The sequence below is a fragment of the Sparus aurata genome, chromosome 7 (genome assembly GCF_900880675.1).
Source record: "Sparus aurata chromosome 7, fSpaAur1.1, whole genome shotgun sequence".
In the NCBI taxonomy this organism is placed as follows: domain Eukaryota; kingdom Metazoa; phylum Chordata; class Actinopteri; order Spariformes; family Sparidae; genus Sparus; species Sparus aurata.
Genome location: NC_044193.1, coordinates 546,478 through 566,072, shown reverse-complemented (window position 1 = coordinate 566,072; position 19,595 = coordinate 546,478). Strand labels below are relative to the sequence as shown.

Here is a 19,595-nt window from a genome sequence, read left to right as displayed (position 1 = left end):
TGTAAAACATGCAGGATGGTGTGGACAGTGTATAATATTAATATTACTAATAAAGGGACAGTCTGTGTCGTTGTGGCCATTTGTCTTTCAGACCTTTGAACTTGCCGCTCTCCAGCAGAGCTCCAGACTCCTCCAGAGAGAAGAACTCCTCAATGGACACAAAGTTGTAGTCCACACCTGAAATCTCTCCATCCCGAGGCTGCCGGGTCGTACCTGCAGGGAGGACACCGTGATGTCATCACAGAGGGACGGGGTTGTCGTCCTATCAGAGACTCTGACGCACAGAATGTAAATACATCAAAGTCCTAACATATTCCACCCTGCTGTGCGTGTGCATGTGTGTGCATGTGTGTGTGTCTCCAGTATATTTCCCCTGCTGACAACTAAACTCACCCTTCTCTCAACTTTTCCACTCACAGTGACCTACAATACTACACACACACACACACACACACACACACACTGTTTAAATATAACTAACACATGTTCAGTCCACTTCCTGTAATCATTAACAGAGTTCGTCAACACTCCAACACTTTATGTAAATTCACTTGGCAGAGATCTGACGGTCCGTTCTCACGGTGCTGATTAACCCTGTCACCACCACAGAACTCTGTGCTTCAGTTACCAGAACTTTTAAATCTGGACTCTTGTGTAACTCGTTGTTTTACATCACTGAGTGTTGTGAAGCACATTAACAGTGTTTGTGTGTTTCCTCTCTCTGCCTGAAGGGGGAGACAGAAGCTCCACCCCGCAGGTCAGATTGAACTTTAACCTTCAGTTGTGTGTGTGTGTGTGTGTGTGTGTGTGTGTGTGTGTGTGTGTGTGAGAGTGTGTGTGTACAGGTGAGTCTTACAGGGGACAGCTCGCAGGTACAGGTTCTCTCTGATGAGCTGCTGCAGCTGACTGTCCATGGAGCCCGGAGTGAAACACTTACTGAGGTACAACCTGAGGTCCTTACAGAGGGACGACCCTGACAGACACACAGGACATGATGTCAGTCAGTCTGATCCAACCACGGAACCAGAAACACACCAGCACCAGACTCCCTTAACAAATGTGTCAGTTTAGTGAGTTGTTGAGTTGGAGACACTTTATAAACTCTGTGAAACTCTGTCTCTGACTCATTCTGCATTATTTGGACCTTCTTGTTCATTCAGCAAATGTTCTACATGAACTTCTTTCTGTCTTTGAGTAGAAACATGGAGTCTGTTTGTCTCAGTGATGGACGGGTTTGTTTCATACAGAACAGGAAGTGTCCTTGTCTGTCCTCTGCTGGCTCTAATGAAAGCCTGGATGTATTGAGTCTTTATCCTGCATTCAAGAATGATATCTGTTCATATGAAGACAGCTGTAGAGCACAGAGCTCAGTGAGCATGCTCAGTAAAGACTTCCTGTCATAAGAAGTAAATTAAAGAGTTCTTTACGGTCCCGACATCAAAATACAATTCCAGGTGTGCAACTAATAATTATTTTCAGAATCAGTTCACCTGCTGATTATTTGCTCTAACAATCAATTTGCTGATTAATCCATAAATATTATATGTCCTGATTTCACAGACTCTAATCAATACTCAGAATAGTTTGTGATCAGTTAATTTTCTATCAGTCAGTTAATGTCTGAATAGTTTGAGCTGAGTCCGTGTCTTCATGAAAAGAAAATCAATAAAACATCAAATCAATAAAACAAAATAATCGTTGACATGAGAGCGCCGCTGTCTGCTGACCTGGTGAGACCGTCTTGATTCTGATTGGATGAGGACAGGAGTTGAGGACTCCTCTGACATCACCGAGGGTCATCCCTAACACGGGCGTGCCCCCAATCTCTAAGATGATATCACCCACTGTGGCCCCGCCCCCATGGGCTACCGTGACAAACGGGAACTCGCCATAGTCGGCCCCGCCCCCGATGGCCAGACCGAGCTCTCCGGAGGCGCCGCCCAGCGGGACGAAGCTCTCCTGGACCTGCAGACACGACAAACATGGAGGACAACAAGTCACATGACGGTCGGAGCAGAGAGAGTTTATGTTCCACTGAAACGTTACCTTCGAGCGCCAGTGCAGCTTCTTCACCGTCGCTTTAGACATGGCGGCCGAGCTGCAGACAGGAAGAAACAAACAGTTACTGACAAGCTCACTGAGACTCTCGTCTACCAGCTGCTCACCTGCACAGCTTCAATATTTACAGACCAATAACCTCTCATCGAAACTACCAGTTCACACCTGTAAGCACCTACCTACAAGTTGGCAATTTCAAACATCTGCAGACATCAGTGTTACACATTGAGACCTCTGTATTCCCTGCTCACACCCAGAAACACCTGGTCACACCCAGAAACACCTGGTCACACCCAGAAACACCTGCTCACACCCGGAAACACCTGCTCACACCCAGAAACACCTGCCCACACCTTGAAACACCTGCCCACACCCAGAAACACCTGCCCACACCTTGAAACACCTGCCCACACCCAGAAACACCTGCCCACACCTTGAAACACCTGCCCACACCCAGAAACACCTGCCCACACCTTGAAACACCTGCCCACACCCAGAAACACCTGCTCACACCCAGAAACACCTGCTCACACTCAAACACCTGCCCACACCCGGAAACACCTGCCCACACCCAGAAACACCTGGTCACACCCAGAAACACCTGCCCACACCCAGAAACACCTGCTCACACTCAGAAACACCTGCCCACACCTAGAAACACCTGCCCACACCTAGAAACACCTGCCCACACCTAGAAACACCTGCTCACACTCAGAAACACCTGCTCACACTCAGAAACACCTGCCCACGCCCGGAAACACCTGCTCACACCCGGAAACACCTGCTCACACTCAGAAACACCTGCTCACACTCAAACACCTGCTCACACTCAGAAACACCTGCCCACGCCCGGAAACACCTGCTCACACCCGGAAACACCTGCTCACACTCAGAAACACCTGCTCACACTCAAACACCTGCTCACACTCAGAAACACCTGCCCACACCTTGAAACACCTGCCCACACCTAGAAACACCTGCTCACACTCAGAAACACCTGCCCACACCTAGAAACACCTGCTCACACTCAGAAACACCTGCAAACACTCAGAAACACCTGCCCACACCTAGAAACACCTGCCCACACCTAGAAACACCTGCTCACACTCAGAAACACCTGCCCACACCTAGAAACACCTGCCCACACCTAGAAACACCTGCTCACACTCAGAAACACCTGCTCACACTCAGAAACACCTGCCCACACCTAGAAACACCTGCCAACACCTAGAAACACCTGCTCACACCTAGAAACACCTGCCCACACCTAGAAACACCTGCTCACACCCAGGAACACCTGCTCACACCCAGGAACACCTGCTCACACCTAGAAACACCTGCTCACACCTCAAATATTTGATTAAATGATGTTTTATATTATTCGTGTGTTTTGGGGAAACAGTGTTTTTGAGAAAACTCCTTGAAGCTTCATCACCTGCTCACTTCCTTTCTCCCTTTGAAGAAAGTGAGCAGGTGTGAATCGTTTCCTTCTGGATTCCTCAGAATGAATCTTCTCATCAGTGGTCCTGAAGGTTTCATGTTTTCCACACAGCTGAAACAAGAAGTTTGTTCTCCTCCTCACTGACGAGCCAGGAAGCATCTCTGACACTTCGACGCCTCACAGAGTCTCCTCACCCCTTTGTTTCCTCACTCATCACCTTTTGACTTCCTGTTCTTGGACTTCCTCCTGACTGTGAGTTGACCAGAAACAGACATGTTTTATTTCTGTCTGATGTATAAATTTGTCTCCTAGCAACCGTCAAACTGAGATGAAATGTTTAATCAGCAGAGAGACACAGAGAACAGCTTCCTGTGCTGCAACGGCAGCTTCAGTCTCACAGAAGAGCAGATGGTGGCAGACAGCAGGGAGCCACACACACACACACATTAAACACACACACACACACACACACATAAACGTGCACACACACGCACACACACACACACACACACACACACTGCTAGACGTCGTGCATTAAATATGGATGAGCATATGTGAATGTGGGAGTCAGAGAAGAAACAAACAACAACGTCCCCGAGCAGCGTTTTCCAACAATCTGAGACTTTAAATAGAAATTTAACTGATGACATAAAACAGGAGGAGGGAAGTTTTCCAGGATGTGGCAGCATGACGAAGCTTCCTCTTCAGAAAGTGTGGAAGTAAAGACGCCTCTGAGTTAATGTGGCAAGGAAATAAGGAAGCAAGGAAGCTTTCTGGTGATGAAATAAGGAACTGAAAGTATCCTGGAGATGCAGCAAGGAGGAAGTGTAGGTGAGAATCAAGGAGCCCTTCAAACAGGAAGTGTGGAAGACAGGAAGGGATGGTCTTCAGGAGGAAGAAGCTTCTGACTTAGGAAATGAGGAGATAAGGTCTGATCAACAGAAGCTTCCTTGTCAGGAAATGACGAGAATGACACTTCTTTGTGAGGGAGAAGATGCTCTCTAGTAGCCTCCTTAGAGACAGAGAAGTGTCCTAGTGAGGTAGCAAGGAGGTACCTCCATGTTACCTCACTAGGACGCTTCTTTACCACCATGTTACCTCACTAGGACGCTTCTTTACCTCCACGTTACCTCACAAGAACGCTTCTTTACCTCCACGTTACCTCACTAGGACGCTTCTTTACCTCCACGTTACCTCACTAGGACGCTTCTTTACCTCCACGTTACCTCACTAGGACGCTTCTTTACCTCCACGTTACCTCACTAGGACGCTTCTTTACCACCACGTTACCTCACTAGGACGCTTCTTTACCTCCACGTTACCTCACAAGGACGCTTCTTTACCTCCACGTTTCCTCACTAGGACGCTTCTTTACCTCCACGTTACCTCACAAGAACGCTTCTTTACATCTACGTTACCTCACTAGGACGCTTCTTTACCTCCATGTTACCTCACTAGGACGCTTCTTTACCACCACGTTACCTCACTAGGACGCTTCTTTACCACCACGTTACCTCACTAGGACGCTTCTTTACCTCCATGTTACCTCACTAGGACGCTTCTTTACCTCCATGTTACCTCACTAGGACGCTTCTTTACCACCACGTTACCTCACTAGGACGCTTCTTTACCTCCATGTTACCTCACTAGGACGCTTCTTTACCTCCACGTTACCTCACCAGGACGCTTCTTTACCTCCACGTTACCTCACCAGGACGCTTCTTTACCTCCACGTTACCTCACTAGGACGCTTCTTTACCTCCACGTTACCTCACAAGGACGCTTCTTTACCTCCACGTTACCTCATAAGGACGCTTCTTTACCTCCACGTTACCTCACAAGGACGCTTCTTTACCTCCACGTTACCTCACAAGGACGCTTCTTTACCTCCACGTTACCTCATAAGGACGCTTCTTTACCTCCACGTTACCTCACAAGGACACCTGTTTATCGCCCTGTGAGGTAACAAGGAGGTAAAGAAGCGTCCTCGTGGGAGGGCGTGTGTCGCTGTGTGTCAGTCGGAGACAGGAAGTGCAGTGATACTCGTCTCGGCGTGCGGTCGACACGCTGCTATTAACACCTCATTAACACAAGCTCGTTCACCCGCCTCTCTCTCTCTGTCACTTCCTGTCTGTCACCTCGTTCACTTCAGTCACTCACACGCCAAAATAAAAGACTTCAATAAATAAAAGAGGCTGAACCATGTGTGTGTGTGTGGTACCTCTACAGATGGGTCGGTGTGTGTTCAGCTGTCATATCCAGACTATCAGTGTTTCTGTTGATCTCTCTCTCTCTCGTTATGTCTTAATGTCCCTCGCCCTCTCTCTCTGATAAGACTGGTCAGAGTACAGATTGTGATGATGTAACTCAGTGTGTTCAGGGAGTGGACTCTTTGTGTACTCTGTGTGAAGGAATGTGTGTGTGTGTGTGTGTGTGTGTGTGTGGTTTCTATACACTCTACATCTATGTGAAAAGTTTGTGACCCTCAGTGAGTAAATTTGGACGAACAGGCAGAAACCACTGCGGCTGACTCTGATTGGCTCTCACAGCTGTCACTCAGTAGTGAGCTGTTATAGTCACAGCAGAAGAAGAAGTTCAGTGAATCAGCTGAGAGCTTCATACTGCAAACACCTGCTCAAAGGAACATCGGTGGAGCAGGCTCATCATGTAGAGTTAAAACAAGGAGTTGTTCATTATTAAAGGAACAGTTCACCAAAATAAGTCCGATCCGGTCCACAGAACAGTTCTGGAGCTTCACAGTCAAACAGAGCTGCAGCGTTCTGACTTGATTTGAACAGGTGTCCAGCAGCTCAGCTGGTACCGAGCCTCATCCTAACTGCAGCGGCCCAGTGTTGGAGTCCGACCCGTGGCCGGTGCTGCAGACCGTCCTCCCTCTCTCCCTCGTCACGTCTCCTCTCAGCCTCTGCTCTCAGTAAAGCCACGAAAAGACCAAATATACCATCAGATGTCTCCGTCAGCTCGTCTGCTGTGATCAGTCTGCAGCAGAGAACACATCACTAACTGATCTCAGATCAGATTTACAGCCTCGCCGTGCGGTCCAGCTAGTGCTAACACTGTTAGCTCAGCAGCTACAGTGAAGACTTCAGTTTAATAAAAGCTCAGAGACAAATTAAAACAAATTATTAATGAGCTGATTTTTGGACGTTGCAGCTGATTTATATTCAGCAGGTCAGATGTGGGTCGTCACAGAGAGAGATCCTCGCTGTACGAGAGGATGATCACTCCACTGTGGCCTCATTCACACTGATTTTCTCTCTGACTGTTGGTAACCTATTTTTCATCCTGTGTGTGTGTGTGTGTGTGTGTATGTGTGTGTATGTGTGTGTGTGTGTGTGTGTGTGGTCAGCTGGATGCTGACTGATATTTGCAGCGTCTCTAACGAGGCTGCAGATCTTCAGACTTAGACGATACAAAGGCTCCATCACTGAAACGGACCCAACAGCTTCGGCGCTGCTCGTCACACCATCAGACCAGAGAGCCCGTTTATAACTGGACTGATGTGAGAGTTTCCAGGTGGTCTCCATGTCAGAGGAGGTGACTGAGGATAAACACTCAGTAGATGTTTGTTTATGACAACTTACATGTGTTTTAGAGCAGCAGTGAGGTTGAGTGACATTATATCATTTACACTCACATACTGAATGTTCTCAAACTTTGTCCTGTGATCAGGAGCTCAGAGCGTCTCGTCTGTCACGTCTTCAGTAGGAACACTGCTTAAGAACAACTTTGTTAACTTTAGAACCTGCTGGAAAATGATGAGTTTGCTAAAAAAATAAATAAAAAAAAATTATTCGACTTTTAAAAGTGATATTAAACATCTGTCAGACGAGCAGCACGCCGGCAGGACGCTGTCAGAGCAGACTGGAGGTCGTCTGTGGGCGTCGGCGGCTCCAGTCAGCTGGTGTTGGCTGAGCTCTGATTGGCTGTTCAGCTGAGCGAGTCTTGGGCCCGTCGCTGTGACGCGTTGTCTGTCTGCAGCATCAGAACAGTCCAGATGAACAGCAGTACCGCCCCCTGCTGGTGTGGAGAGGACGTCCTCTCACGCAGCTAGCTGGACGTCGGTTGTAGTCTCTGTGGTGTGTTCAAGTGCAGCTGTTCAGTCGGGACACAGGAAAGGCGAGGTGGCGTCACAGTTGGACTGCATCGCTGCAAGCTCTTTGTTGTCAGTTTGTTGTTTCTGGCCGATTGAATGATTTAATGTCTCTCTGTCTAACATCAGCTGCTAACGTTAGCATGTCCCGCTAGCTTACATCTGCAGCAGTGTCCCCGTGCAACAAGCTAACTACATGTTACTGGATGAGTTGGAACGTCCCAGTTTGATGATGTCACAGTCAAAGTGAATCATTTTATCTCTGCAGACAGAAGTTTAAATCCTCCTTAACCTCGTTATGTTTCATCGTGCAGCGATGAGTCTCTGAGGCCGACCTGTCAGCTTCACACACAGCCAGCGCGTCTCACACGCTCCTCTGGGAGTTGTAGTCTTTTACATCAAAGATCTTCTGTGTAACAGCGCAGAGCTGACTGAAGCTAACGAGCAGAGAGCCGACGGAGCGTTTAATCATCACAGTCCTCCAGCTTCAGTCTGAGCTCAGAGGTTCACCTGAGGACACCACGAGGAACTTCACAACCTGAGACAGCTCACAATGTGATCCACTACTTCCTACTGCAGTACTGAACTGAAACACAAGTTTGACATACTTTTATTTTATTTCAGTCTTTTCATGTCTTTTTCTACTTCTCAAACATTATAATTTACTCCACTACTTCACTGACAGTACTTTAACTACATTCTACTGAAGTACACATGCAGTGCAGGTAGTAGAACTTTTACTGAAGTCAGGAGTGTGTTAGCTCAGATCTGAGGTACATCCTCGTATCTTCCTTTATATCTATCATCGTATCGTCTTCCTCTCTGAGTCAGCTGTTCACACTCTGAGTTTAGTTTATTTCATTGAGCAGCTTATTAAACACAAACACGCTGGAAGATTATCTATAATAAATATTCACTCATTGCTTTTCTACTAATAAAACAAACGGCTCATCACACTTTCACATTCATTATATTTCGTCAGCTGACTTTAAATTTAAGAGCAATAAAAGAAAATAACTACGAACAAACATTTTATAAACTCATGTTCACTCTGGTGTTCATCCTCCTGTTGACCTTCTGTAATGTGGATGCAGTCTGACAGCATGCTGTTTGTGATACGTCACTCTCATAGCCAGCAGCTGGTTAGCTTAGCTTAGCATAACAGTTAAACATCTGTAGCTATCAGAGATCACTGATTAAATCAATTAATTGAAATGGTAAAACTTTGTCTGTGAGGTCAGAGGTCACTGCGCCCTGACAGGAGAACAACATGTGAGTGAGGACCAGGAGGAAGACGAGGAGGAGGAGGAGGAGGAGGAGGGGAGGAGGAGGAGGAGGAGGAGGAGGAGGGGGAGGGGGAGCTCTGTGTGTTTGTCCTGTCTGCTAACACTGAGTGTCTCTGACAGTGGCTGTCGCTCTCAATCAGTCTGCACACACACACACATATACACACACACACACACACACACATACATATAAACACACAGCGAGTGGCCTCTGATGACATCATCACCACAGAGTTTTCCATGATGTCATCAGACCCTGTTCTGTTCTTCCACAGGTCAAAGGTCAGTCGGTCGGTCCTCCTGACTCGGGTCATTAAGATGAAGACTTTAACAAGTCGTGTTTTTAATCTGCACAAAGGTGACATCACTTTATTATCTATAATAACTACAGTCACTATTCACATCCTGCACCAAAGATATTGGCGACTATAATCACCAATCAATGTCCTCAGCGAGCCCCTCCCTACCTGACCACCACCACCTTCTACATAATGTTACTTTAAAATTTGTTATGCGGGAAACAGAACTTTGAGGTAACAGCATGCTGAAAATTTATATTTATATTCACAATCCAGACATTTCAAACTCCTCTGGTGAGGCTGTCAAGCACAGCTATCTTCCCAGAATACACCACAGCAGCTGCTTTCTGATTGAGACTAAAGCCACAGCGCTGGTGGTGGCAGCGGCGTTAGCGTTAGCGTGAGCGTTAGCAGCAGCAGCAGCAGCAGCGTGTGGTCGACCCGTTCATTCTGAACGATCCACATCAGCTGAGTCAGACTGCAGAGACTGAAGCTGCTGACAGAACAGATTCACTGTTTCTGAACAGAGCTGCGATCACACAGACCTCCTGATCACATCTACAGTCAGTGTGAAATCTATCCATCACAACGAGGAGATGAAGCCGACACTGATCCTCCTCATCAGCGCAGGATGTGCTGACTCTGGAGAAACTTCCTCTCTTCTTCTGTGGTTTCCTCTCCCATCTTCACCCTGCTCCCCTCTTCATTTACTTCATCGCACACAGTTTGTAGTCTTCAGGCAGAGAGCTGCTCAGCCCTACTGGTCTTTATGCTAAGCTAGGCTAACATGTGAGGGAAAGCTCTGATCACACGGCAGCTGCAAACTGCACACATGTTGACTAACCCTTAAAGTTCACAGGTGAACTCCAAATGTTTTCATTTCACATTATTACTAATAAAATATCTGTGAACGTTTTAGCCTCAGTGTGTGTGTGTGTGTGTGTGTGTGTGTGTGTGTGTGTGTGAGCAGCTCTCACATCAGTCCATTTGTTCTCTTGTTGACTTTCAGGACATTCCTCTGAGCTGCTGTGTTTCAGTGTGTTCAGTCACCTGCTGCAGCGCTGGATAAATATTAACCTGAACACATTCACACCTCACACACTGACAGACAAACTACAATAGTTAACCTGTTTACAGCATCATAAACCACCTGTGATGTCACTTCCTGCTCTGTATGACACAAACCGTCCATCACTGAGACAAACAGACTCCATGTTTCTACTCACAGACAGAAAGAAGTTCATGTAGAACATTTGCTGAATTAACAAGAAGGTCCAAATAATGCAGAACGAGTCAGAGACAGAGTTTCACAGAGTTTCTAAAGTGTCTCCAACTCAACAACTCACTAAACTGACACATTTGTTAAGGGAGTCTGGTGCTGCTGTGTTTCTGGTTCAGTGATTGGATCAGGTGAAACTAACAGCTGCTGCCTTCTTCCTCTTCTTCTTCTTCTTCCTCTTCTTCTTCTTCCTCCTCTTCTTCTTCTTCTTCCTCTTCTGCTGTAAACATCATGACGCCTCCACCTGTCAGATCTGTCTCTCCTACATGTCAGGTAGTCTGTGGTGGAGCTCCTCCGTCACAGAATGACATCAGTCGTCTGCAGCAGCGGCTCAGTGTTGGTTTGTTGGTTTTTAACGATCGACATCTTTTTGACTTCAAGTCAGAAAAAATGACAGTCGTGTAACGTTCATCAGGTGGTTCTGGGCCGGTTCTGAGCTGGATCACCAGAACAGGCTGTGTTAAGCTGAGGGGAAACTTTAACTGGGAACCGTGTGAGAACGACTGAGACGCTGGACATCTCCTCCTCATAGAGGCTGTGGAGGTGGAGGTATACTCTCTACTGTTCACCTGTCAGCTCTGACAGGTGAACAGCTTCAGAACAGAACAGCTGACTGACAGAACCGAACACAGCTGTGGCTTTGTTTGTTTGTTTGTTTGTTTGTTGACAGATCATGAAATACAGTTCTAATATTTATATGTACATGTGTCACAAAATAATAACACACAGCACCTCCTCTTCTATAGTAACACACAGCACCTCCTCCTCTATAGTAACACACAGCACCTCCTCTTCTATAACAACACACAGCACCTCCTCCTCTATAGTAACACAGCACCTCCTCCTCTATAGTAACACACAGCACCTCCTCCTCTATAGTAACACAGCACCTCCTCCTCTATAGTAACACACAGCACCTCCTCCTCTATAGTAACACACAGCACCTCCTCCTCTATAGTAACACACAGCACCTCCTCCTCTATAGTAACACACAGCACCTCCTCCTCTATAATAACACACAGCACCTCCTCCTCTATAATAACACACAGCACCTCCTCCTCTATAGTAACACACAGCACCTCCTCCTCTATAATAACACACAGCACCTCCTCCTCTATAGTAACACACAGCACCTCCTCCTCTATAGTAACACACCGCACCTCCTCCTCTATAGTAACACACCGCACCTCCTCCTCTATACTAACACACAGCACCTCCTCCTCTATAGTAACACACAGCACCTCCTCCTCTATAGTAACACACAGCACCTCCTCCTCTATAGTAACACACCGCACCTCCTCCTCTATAGTAACACACAGCACCTCCTCCTCTATAGTAACACACAGCACCTCCTCCTCTATAGTAACACCGCACCTCCTCCTCTATAGTAACACACAGCACCTCCTCCTCTATAGTAACACACAGCACCTCCTCCTCTATAGTAACACAGCACCTCCTCCTCTATAGTAACACACAGCACCTCCTCCTCTATAGTAACACACCGCACCTCCTCCTCTATACTAACACACAGCACCTCCTCCTCTATAGTAACACACAGCACCTCCTCCTCTATAGTAACACACCGCACCTCCTCCTCTATAGTAACACACAGCACCTCCTCCTCTATAGTAACACAGCACCTCCTCCTCTATAGTAACACACAGCACCTCCTCCTCTATAGTAACACACCGCACCTCCTCCTCTATAGTAACACACCGCACCTCCTCCTCTATAGTAACACAGCACCTCCTCCTCTATAGTAACACACCGCACCTCCTCCTCTATAGTAACACAGCACCTCCTCCTCTATAGTAACACACAGCACCTCCTCCTCTATAGTAACACACAGCACCTCCCCTTCACTCCTCTCAGTGGTTTAGACCTTCGTTAACAAGCTGCTCCTCAGGAGTACAACACGTCCCTCAATGAGATAAACACAACATGCACCCCCGAGCACACCTCCTCTCCTCCTTCAGCTCCTCCTGTGTGAACCTCCTCCTGCTGCCATTCATTACAGATGGTCACAGCAGACAAAGAGCACCTCCTCCTCTATAGTAACACAGCACCTCCTCCTCTATAGTAACACACAGCACCTCCTCCTCTATAGTAACACACAGCACCTCCTCCTCTATAGTAACACCGCACCTCCTCCTCTATAGTAACACACCGCACCTCCTCCTCTATAGTAACACACAGCACCTCCTCCTCTATAGTAACACACAGCACCTCCTCCTCTATAGTAACACACAGCATCTCCCCTTCACTCCTCTCAGTGGTTTAGACCTTCGTTAACGAGCTGCTCCTCAGGAGTACAACACGTCCCTCAATGAGATAAACACAACATGCACCCCCGAGCACACCTCCTCTCCTCCTTCAGCTCCTCCTGTGTGAACCTCCTCCTGCTGCCATTCATTACAGACGGTCACAGCAGACAAAGAGCAGCTTCTATAGCGCAGCTCCCCCATGTAAACACACACACACACACACACACACACACACACACACACACACACACGGTGTCACCTCCGTTCACTCACACTGATCCCAGAGCAGCTGGTAGTTTACAGTTGTGGTTTTACACGGTGACAGATGAGACCTTCAAGTACACACACACACACACACACACACACACACACGGTGGTTCTGATGGAGGATGGACCGAGCCTCCGCGGCGGCTGTACCCGGGCAGCAGCAGCATGTGTCGGTGTGAATGTGCTGACAGCGCCGTTTGTACCTGCAGACAAACCGGGTCTGTCGGTCAGAACGCGCCCGGTGCCGCGTGCCGCACACGGTGATCACAGAGCGGCTCCGCGCGGGTTCGTTACCTTCATTATTCCTGCCTGTTCCTCCGGTTCTCCTCCGGTTCTCCTCCGGTTCTCCTCCTGCTCTCCTCCGGTTCTCCTCCCTGCCGCTCCTCCGCTCCGCTTTGAATCCTCTCCGGGCTTTTAGTGTATTGATCGCTCCCTCGGTGCTGCTGCGTGCCTGCGCGAGCGTGCGCGGACGGGGGTGCGTGCACGCGTGACAGTGCGTGATGTCCACTGCAGGTAAAAAATGCAAAGCGCTGAAAGGTGGAAGATCACACACATGCACACTCACGTGCACGAGCGCGACGTGTGCGTGTGTGTGTGTGTGTGTGTGATGCCCGCAGGTAGCTGCAGCAGCTTAATGGAGCTTTACTACACAGGGACGAGTTAATGTCTCTCTCTCTCTCAGAGAGGCAATAAGGAAAGAGGGTGATGATGAAGGAAATGTGTGTGTGTGTGTGTGTGTGTGTGTGTGGAGGGGGGGCGGGGCACCAGGAAGGAAAAAGGAAGGAAGTTGAGAGAGAGCTCCACCTTCAGAGGGAGGAGTCAGGGATGATGGGGGTATTCAGGGTAATAGGCTGACATCAGCGTGTGTGTGTGTGTGTGTGTGTGTGTGTGTGTGTGTGTGTGTGTTATGATGATTGATATGACCAGATCACTGTCACAGTAACGTACAGACTGAATGTATAGCTCAGCGATCAGACATCATAAACCAGAAACACAGCAGCACCAGACTCCCTTAACAAATGTGTCAGTTTAGTGAGTTGTAGAGTTGGAGACACTTTATAAACTCTGTGAAACTCTGTCTCTGACTCATTCTGCATTATTTGGACCTTCTTGTTCATTCAGCAAATGTTCTACATGAACTTCTTTCTGTCTTTGAGTAGAATCATGGAGTCTGTTTGTCTCAGTGATGGACGGATTTGTTTCATACAGGACAGGAAGTGACATCACATCACAGGTGCTCACTCAGAGCAGGTTGCTGTGGATAGGTGTTGATACCAGGTGATAATTAGGACATAAGAAGGTGGTAGATGACTGTGTCAGAGCCGTGGCCTACGTGCTGCAGATGAACACAGTGTGTGCAACACTCAGGATGTGTTGATATGTTAGAGATCATTTCTGCACCACCGTCACTATCAGACAGTAATGTTGGCCAGGATCAGAAAGTGCTCAATGACTCAAACTCAGCAACAGTTTAGAGTCGGTTCAGTAGATCCGCTGAGCTGCAGTGACATCCTGTGAAAGATTGCAGCACAGAGTCCAGACAGCTGCAGGTCAGTGAGAAGATCCTTCAGTCCGGTTCAGGACACGTCTCACGCCGACATGTTGCAGGAAGACATTGGTGGAAACGTGACTCAGAGTCGGAGAGAGGAGATCAGAGTTCAGCTGTAGACACCGACGCAAGAACATCCCTCTGAAGTCAGGACTGAAAGTTGAACTGATGTTAACGAGGATTTCAAATGTTAAAATGAAAACAAATCCAACAATTCTCTGTAATTATTTATTGTTGTGTATTGACTGCTAAAGTTTGCTTACAGGCTACAGGACGCTGTGCTGGTACTACAAAAAAAAGAAAAAAAAAGAGGACATAAGTGCAGTAAGTCAAATGAAACAGCGAGGATAACTGACTAACAGGAGAAATTTGCATGAGGATAAGGCTAATTGCTGAACTCAGAGGAAGATAAGGACTGTTGTTTGAAAATGGCTGCTCTGGTTGGAAATATAGGACCATTTGAGGAAAACACAGAACAATGGAGTTCATACACCGAGAGGTCTGAATATTTTGTCCTGGCAAACAAGATTAAGGACGATGTTCTGGTGCCATCGTTTTTAACCTACTGCAAAGCCTAGTGCAACGTGAAAAGCCAGGAGACAAGTCCTACAGAAAAACAGTGACGATATTAAAAGATCACGATGCACATAAGCCACTGATTATCGCAGAGAGGTTCAGACCCATCCTTGAACCGGCACCTTATCGTGGTGGAGGGGTTTGAGCACCTGAATGATCCTAGGAGCTATGTTGTCTGGGGCTTAATGCCCCTGTTAGGGTCTCCCAAGGCAAACAGGTCCTAGGTGACGGGTCAGACAAGTCAAGATCGGTTCTAAAGCCCCTAATGAAGAAATTAACAACGAGGAAGTGTACTTCGCCTGGAGTGACTCTAGCCATGGGGACATGGAATGTCACCTCGCTAGTGGGGAAAGAGCCTGAGCTAGTGCGGGAGGCTGAGCGGTACCAGTTAGAGATAGTCAGGCTCACCTCCACACACAGTCTGGGCTCTGGAACCCAACTCCTTGAGAGAGGCTGGACTCTCTCCTATTCTGGAGTTGCCCGCGGTGAGAGGCGGCGAGCTGGTGTGGGCTTGCTTATAGCTCCCCAGCTCAGCCACCATGTGTTTGACTTTATCCCAGTGAACGAGAGGGTCGCTTCCCTGCGCCTTCGGGTCGGGGATAGGTCTCTCACTGTTGTCTCGGCTTATGGGCCGAACAGCAGTGCAGAGTACCCGGCCTTCTTGGAGTCCCTGGGAGGGGTACTGGAGAGTGCTCCAACCGGGGACTCCATCGTTCTACTGGGGGACTTCAACGCCCACGTGGGCAGCGACAGTGTTACCTGGAGGGGTGATTCCTTACCTGAGCGGAAAAGTTTGGGGAGGCCATGGAGGAGGACTACCAGTCGGCCTCGAAGAAATTCTGGCAAACCATCCGGCGCCTCAGGAGGGGGAAGCAGTCCTCCGCCAACACTGTTTACAGTGGAGGTGGGGAGCTGTTGACCTCGACTGGGGACATTGTTGGGCGGTGGAAGGAATACTTCGAGGATCTCCTCAAACCCACTGACACGCCTTCCATGGAGGAAGCAGAGGCTGGGGGCTCAGAGGTTGACTCATTCATCACTCAAGCGGAAGTCACTGAGGTAGTTCGGGAGCTCCTCAGTGCCAAGGCACCGGGGGTGGATGAGATCCGCCCTGAGTACCTCAAATCTCTGGATGTTGTGGGGCTGTCTTGGTTGACACGCCTCTGCAGCATCGCGTGGCAGTCGAGGACAGTGCCTCTGAACTGGCAGACCGGGGTGGTGGTCCCCCTATTCAAAAAGGGGGACCGGAGGATGTGTTCCAACTATTGGGGGATCACACTCCTCAGCCTTCCTGGGAGGTACTGGAGAGGAGAATTCGGCCGATAGTCGAACCTCGGACTCAGGAGGAACAATGCGGTTTCGTCCGGGCCGTGGAACACTGGACCAGCTCTATACCCTTCGCAGGGTGCTCGAGGGTTCATGGGAGTTTGCCCAACCAGTCCACATGTGTTTTGTGGACTTGGAGAAGGCATTCGACCGTGTCCCTCGTGGCATTCTGTGGGAGGTGCTCCGGGAGTACGGGGTCAGAGGCCCTCTATTAAGGGCTGTACGGTCCCTGTACGACCGGAGCAGGAGCCTGGTTCGCATTGCCGGCAGTAACTCAGACCTGTTCCCAGTGCATGTTGGATTCCGGCAGGGCTGCCCTTTGTCACCGGTTCTGTTCATTATTTCTATGAACAGAATTTCTAGGCGCAGCCACGGGCCGGAGGGGATCTGGTTCGGGAGCCACTGGATCTCATCTCTGCTTTTCGCAAATGATGTTGTCTTGTTGGCTCCTTCGAGCCAGGACCTCCAACATGTCCTGGGGCGGTTTGCAGCCGAGTGTGAAGCAGCTGGGATGAGAATCAGCACCTCCAAGTCTGAGGCCATGGTTCTCGACCGGAAAAAGGTGGCTTGCTCCCTCCGGGTTCGGGGAGAGTTCCTGCCTCAAGTGGAGGAGTTTAAGTATCTTGGGGTCTTGTTCACGAGTGAGGGAAGGATGGCGCGTGAGATTGACAGGCGGATCGGTGCAGTGGCCGCAGTAATGTGGTCGTTGTATCGGTCTGTTGTGGTGAAGAGAGAGCTGAGCCGAAAGGCGAAGCTCTCGATTTACCGGTCAATCTACGTTCCTACCCTCACCTATGGCCATGAACTTTGGGTCATGACCGAAAGAATAAGATCCCAGATACAAGCGGCCGAAATGAGTTTCCTCCGCAGGGTGGCAGGGCGCTCCCTTAAGGATAGAGTGAGGAGCTCTGTCACCCGGGAGGAGCTCGGAGTAGAGCCGCTGCTCCTCCACATCGAGAGGAGCCAGCTGAGGTGGCTCGGGCATCTGTTTCGGATGTCCCCGGGACGCCTCCCTCGGGAGGTGTTCCTGGCATGTTTCGCCGGGAGGAGACCCCGAGGAAGACCCAGGACACGCTATGTCACTGGGAACGCCTTGGTATCCTCCCGGAAGAGCTGGAGGCAGTGTCCGGGGAGAGGGAAGTCTGGGTGTCCCTGCTCAGGCAGCTGCCCCCGCAATCCGGCCCCGGATAACGTGGAAGAAGATGGATGGATGGATGGGTTCAGATTCCATCAAAGGAACCAAGAAGAAGGTGAATCTGTTTCACAGCTCCTAGCTGTACTTAAACAGTTATCTGAACATTGTGAATTTGGACTTTCACTCAGTGACACCATACGTGACCGGCTGGTGTGTGGTCTACGCAGTGAGGCTATTCAGAAACGGCTACTGACTGAGGCTAACCTGAGACTGGAAAAAGCCATAGAGATCAGTACATCAATGGAGATGGCTGCCAGAGAAGCACAGCAGCTAAGTGCATCAACTCAAGAGCACAAGTTGTCCATTGAGTCCAAGAACGAGGCAGCAGCCTGCCAACCTTGCTACCATTGTGGGAAAACTGGGCACCAGAGTGTTGGTGTAAGGACTTAGACTGCAGAAACTGTGGTAAGAAAGGCCACACTGAACGTGACTTTAAAAACAAAAAGACTCAGACACACAAACAGCATGGTGAGGGAAAGAGCAACTGTGAGTCTGATGATGAAGATACATTGCATGTTTTATCTGTCAAGGACAATGATGATGATGGTGGATACTGGGTCACACCTCTACTGGAGAACGAACCAGTGCGGATGCAGGTGGATACTGGTACACGTGTATTCATGGTATCAGAAGCTGTTTACAAGGCGAAGCTGAAGCACCTTGCTCTTCGAGAGACCAAGCTGGAGTTAAGGACGTACACTGGTGAGCCTGTTCCAGTGTTAGGAGTTGTGGATGTGACAGTGGAACACAATTAACAGAAAATGGCTCTTCCATTGTACATCATTCAAGGGAATCGTCCGGCTCTGCTAGGTCACCAGTGGTTAAAAAAGGTCAGACTGAACTGGCAAGAAGTGTTTGTGGTTATGGATGGAGACACAAGCCCTCTACAGGAGATCTTACATAAGCACCCCAAAGTTTTCGATGGAGAACTTGGCAGCATGAAAGACATTATGGTGAAGCTGATCGTCAAACCAGGAACCACACCAAAGTGCCTTTATGCTGGACCTGTCCCGTACGCCATCAAACTAAAAGTCAAGGCAGAACTAGACGGACTAGTGAAGAGTGGAGTCTTGGAACCTGTAAGCACAAGTGAATGGGCTACACCCATTGTCCCAGTCATGAAAAAAGACATGGCTCCAAGAATCTGTGGTGATTTTAAAGTCACTGTGAACCCTGTTTGACTGTATCGATTACCCCTCACTGATGACCTTTTTTTCAGGTTTGGCTGGAGGACAGAGGTTTAGTAAGAAAGATTTATCTCAAGCATATCTCCAGATGCATGTGGATCCAGAGTCACAGAAACTGTTGACCATAGTCACACACAAAGGTCTAAACAGGTACCGGAGGCTCCCTTTTGGGATCACGTCTGCTCCGGCACTTTTCCAAAGAGCCATGGACCAGATCCTGTGTGGTCTTTCAGGAGTCCAGTGCTTCCTGGATGACCTGCTAATCACAGGACCAGACGAGCAGTCGCACTTGAAGAATCTGGATGCGACACTACGAAGACTGGAGGAATGTCCTCATTCTGTATTGTACGTATTGCACTGTATTTATTGTATTTTATTGTGTTGCTGTTTTTATGTTAACTGTGTTTTTAACTTGTGTTTATTTTTTCTATGCAGATCTGTGAACACGTCAAAGATGAATTTCCACTTCTTTTTGCAGGGGACAATAAAGTTTTTCTGATTCTGATTCTGATTCTGAATATGGTCTAAGAGTCAGAAAAACCAAGTGTGAGTTTTCCAACCATCTGTTGAGTACCTGGGACACGTGATCAACACTGCAGGTCCCCACAAGGCGCCATCAAAGATGAAGGCTATTGTGGAGGCTCCGTCCCGAAAAATGTGAGTCAGTTAAGGTCATTCCTTGGTTTGCTGACATTCTATGCAAGATGTGTGCCTAACCTTGCCAATAAACTGGAGCCGCTGCATGAGCTGCTTAACA

The 19,595-nt window shown here is 48.5% G+C and overlaps 1 protein-coding gene and 1 long non-coding RNA gene across 2 annotated transcripts in view; one reads left to right on the top strand and one right to left on the bottom strand.

Moving 5' to 3' along the window:
* LOC115584863 (membrane-associated guanylate kinase, WW and PDZ domain-containing protein 1-like) overlaps positions 1 to 13,723 on the bottom strand; it is a 44,046-nt gene extending 30,323 nt beyond the window's left edge. The window contains 5 exon segments of the mRNA XM_030422721.1: positions 94 to 213; positions 857 to 973; positions 1,728 to 1,965; positions 2,047 to 2,098; positions 13,300 to 13,723. Coding sequence (XP_030278581.1) covers positions 94 to 213; positions 857 to 973; positions 1,728 to 1,965; positions 2,047 to 2,088 — 517 coding nt within the window. The 5' untranslated portion in view covers positions 2,089 to 2,098; positions 13,300 to 13,723.
* Positions 13,724 to 18,961: 5,238 nt separating this feature from the next.
* Positions 18,962 to 19,595, top strand: part of LOC115585804 (uncharacterized) — a 3,505-nt gene continuing 2,871 nt past the window's right edge. The window contains exons 1-2 of the long non-coding RNA XR_003984767.1: positions 18,962 to 19,183; positions 19,317 to 19,495. This is a non-coding gene — a long non-coding RNA (uncharacterized LOC115585804). The remainder of the gene's footprint in view (positions 19,184 to 19,316; positions 19,496 to 19,595) is intronic.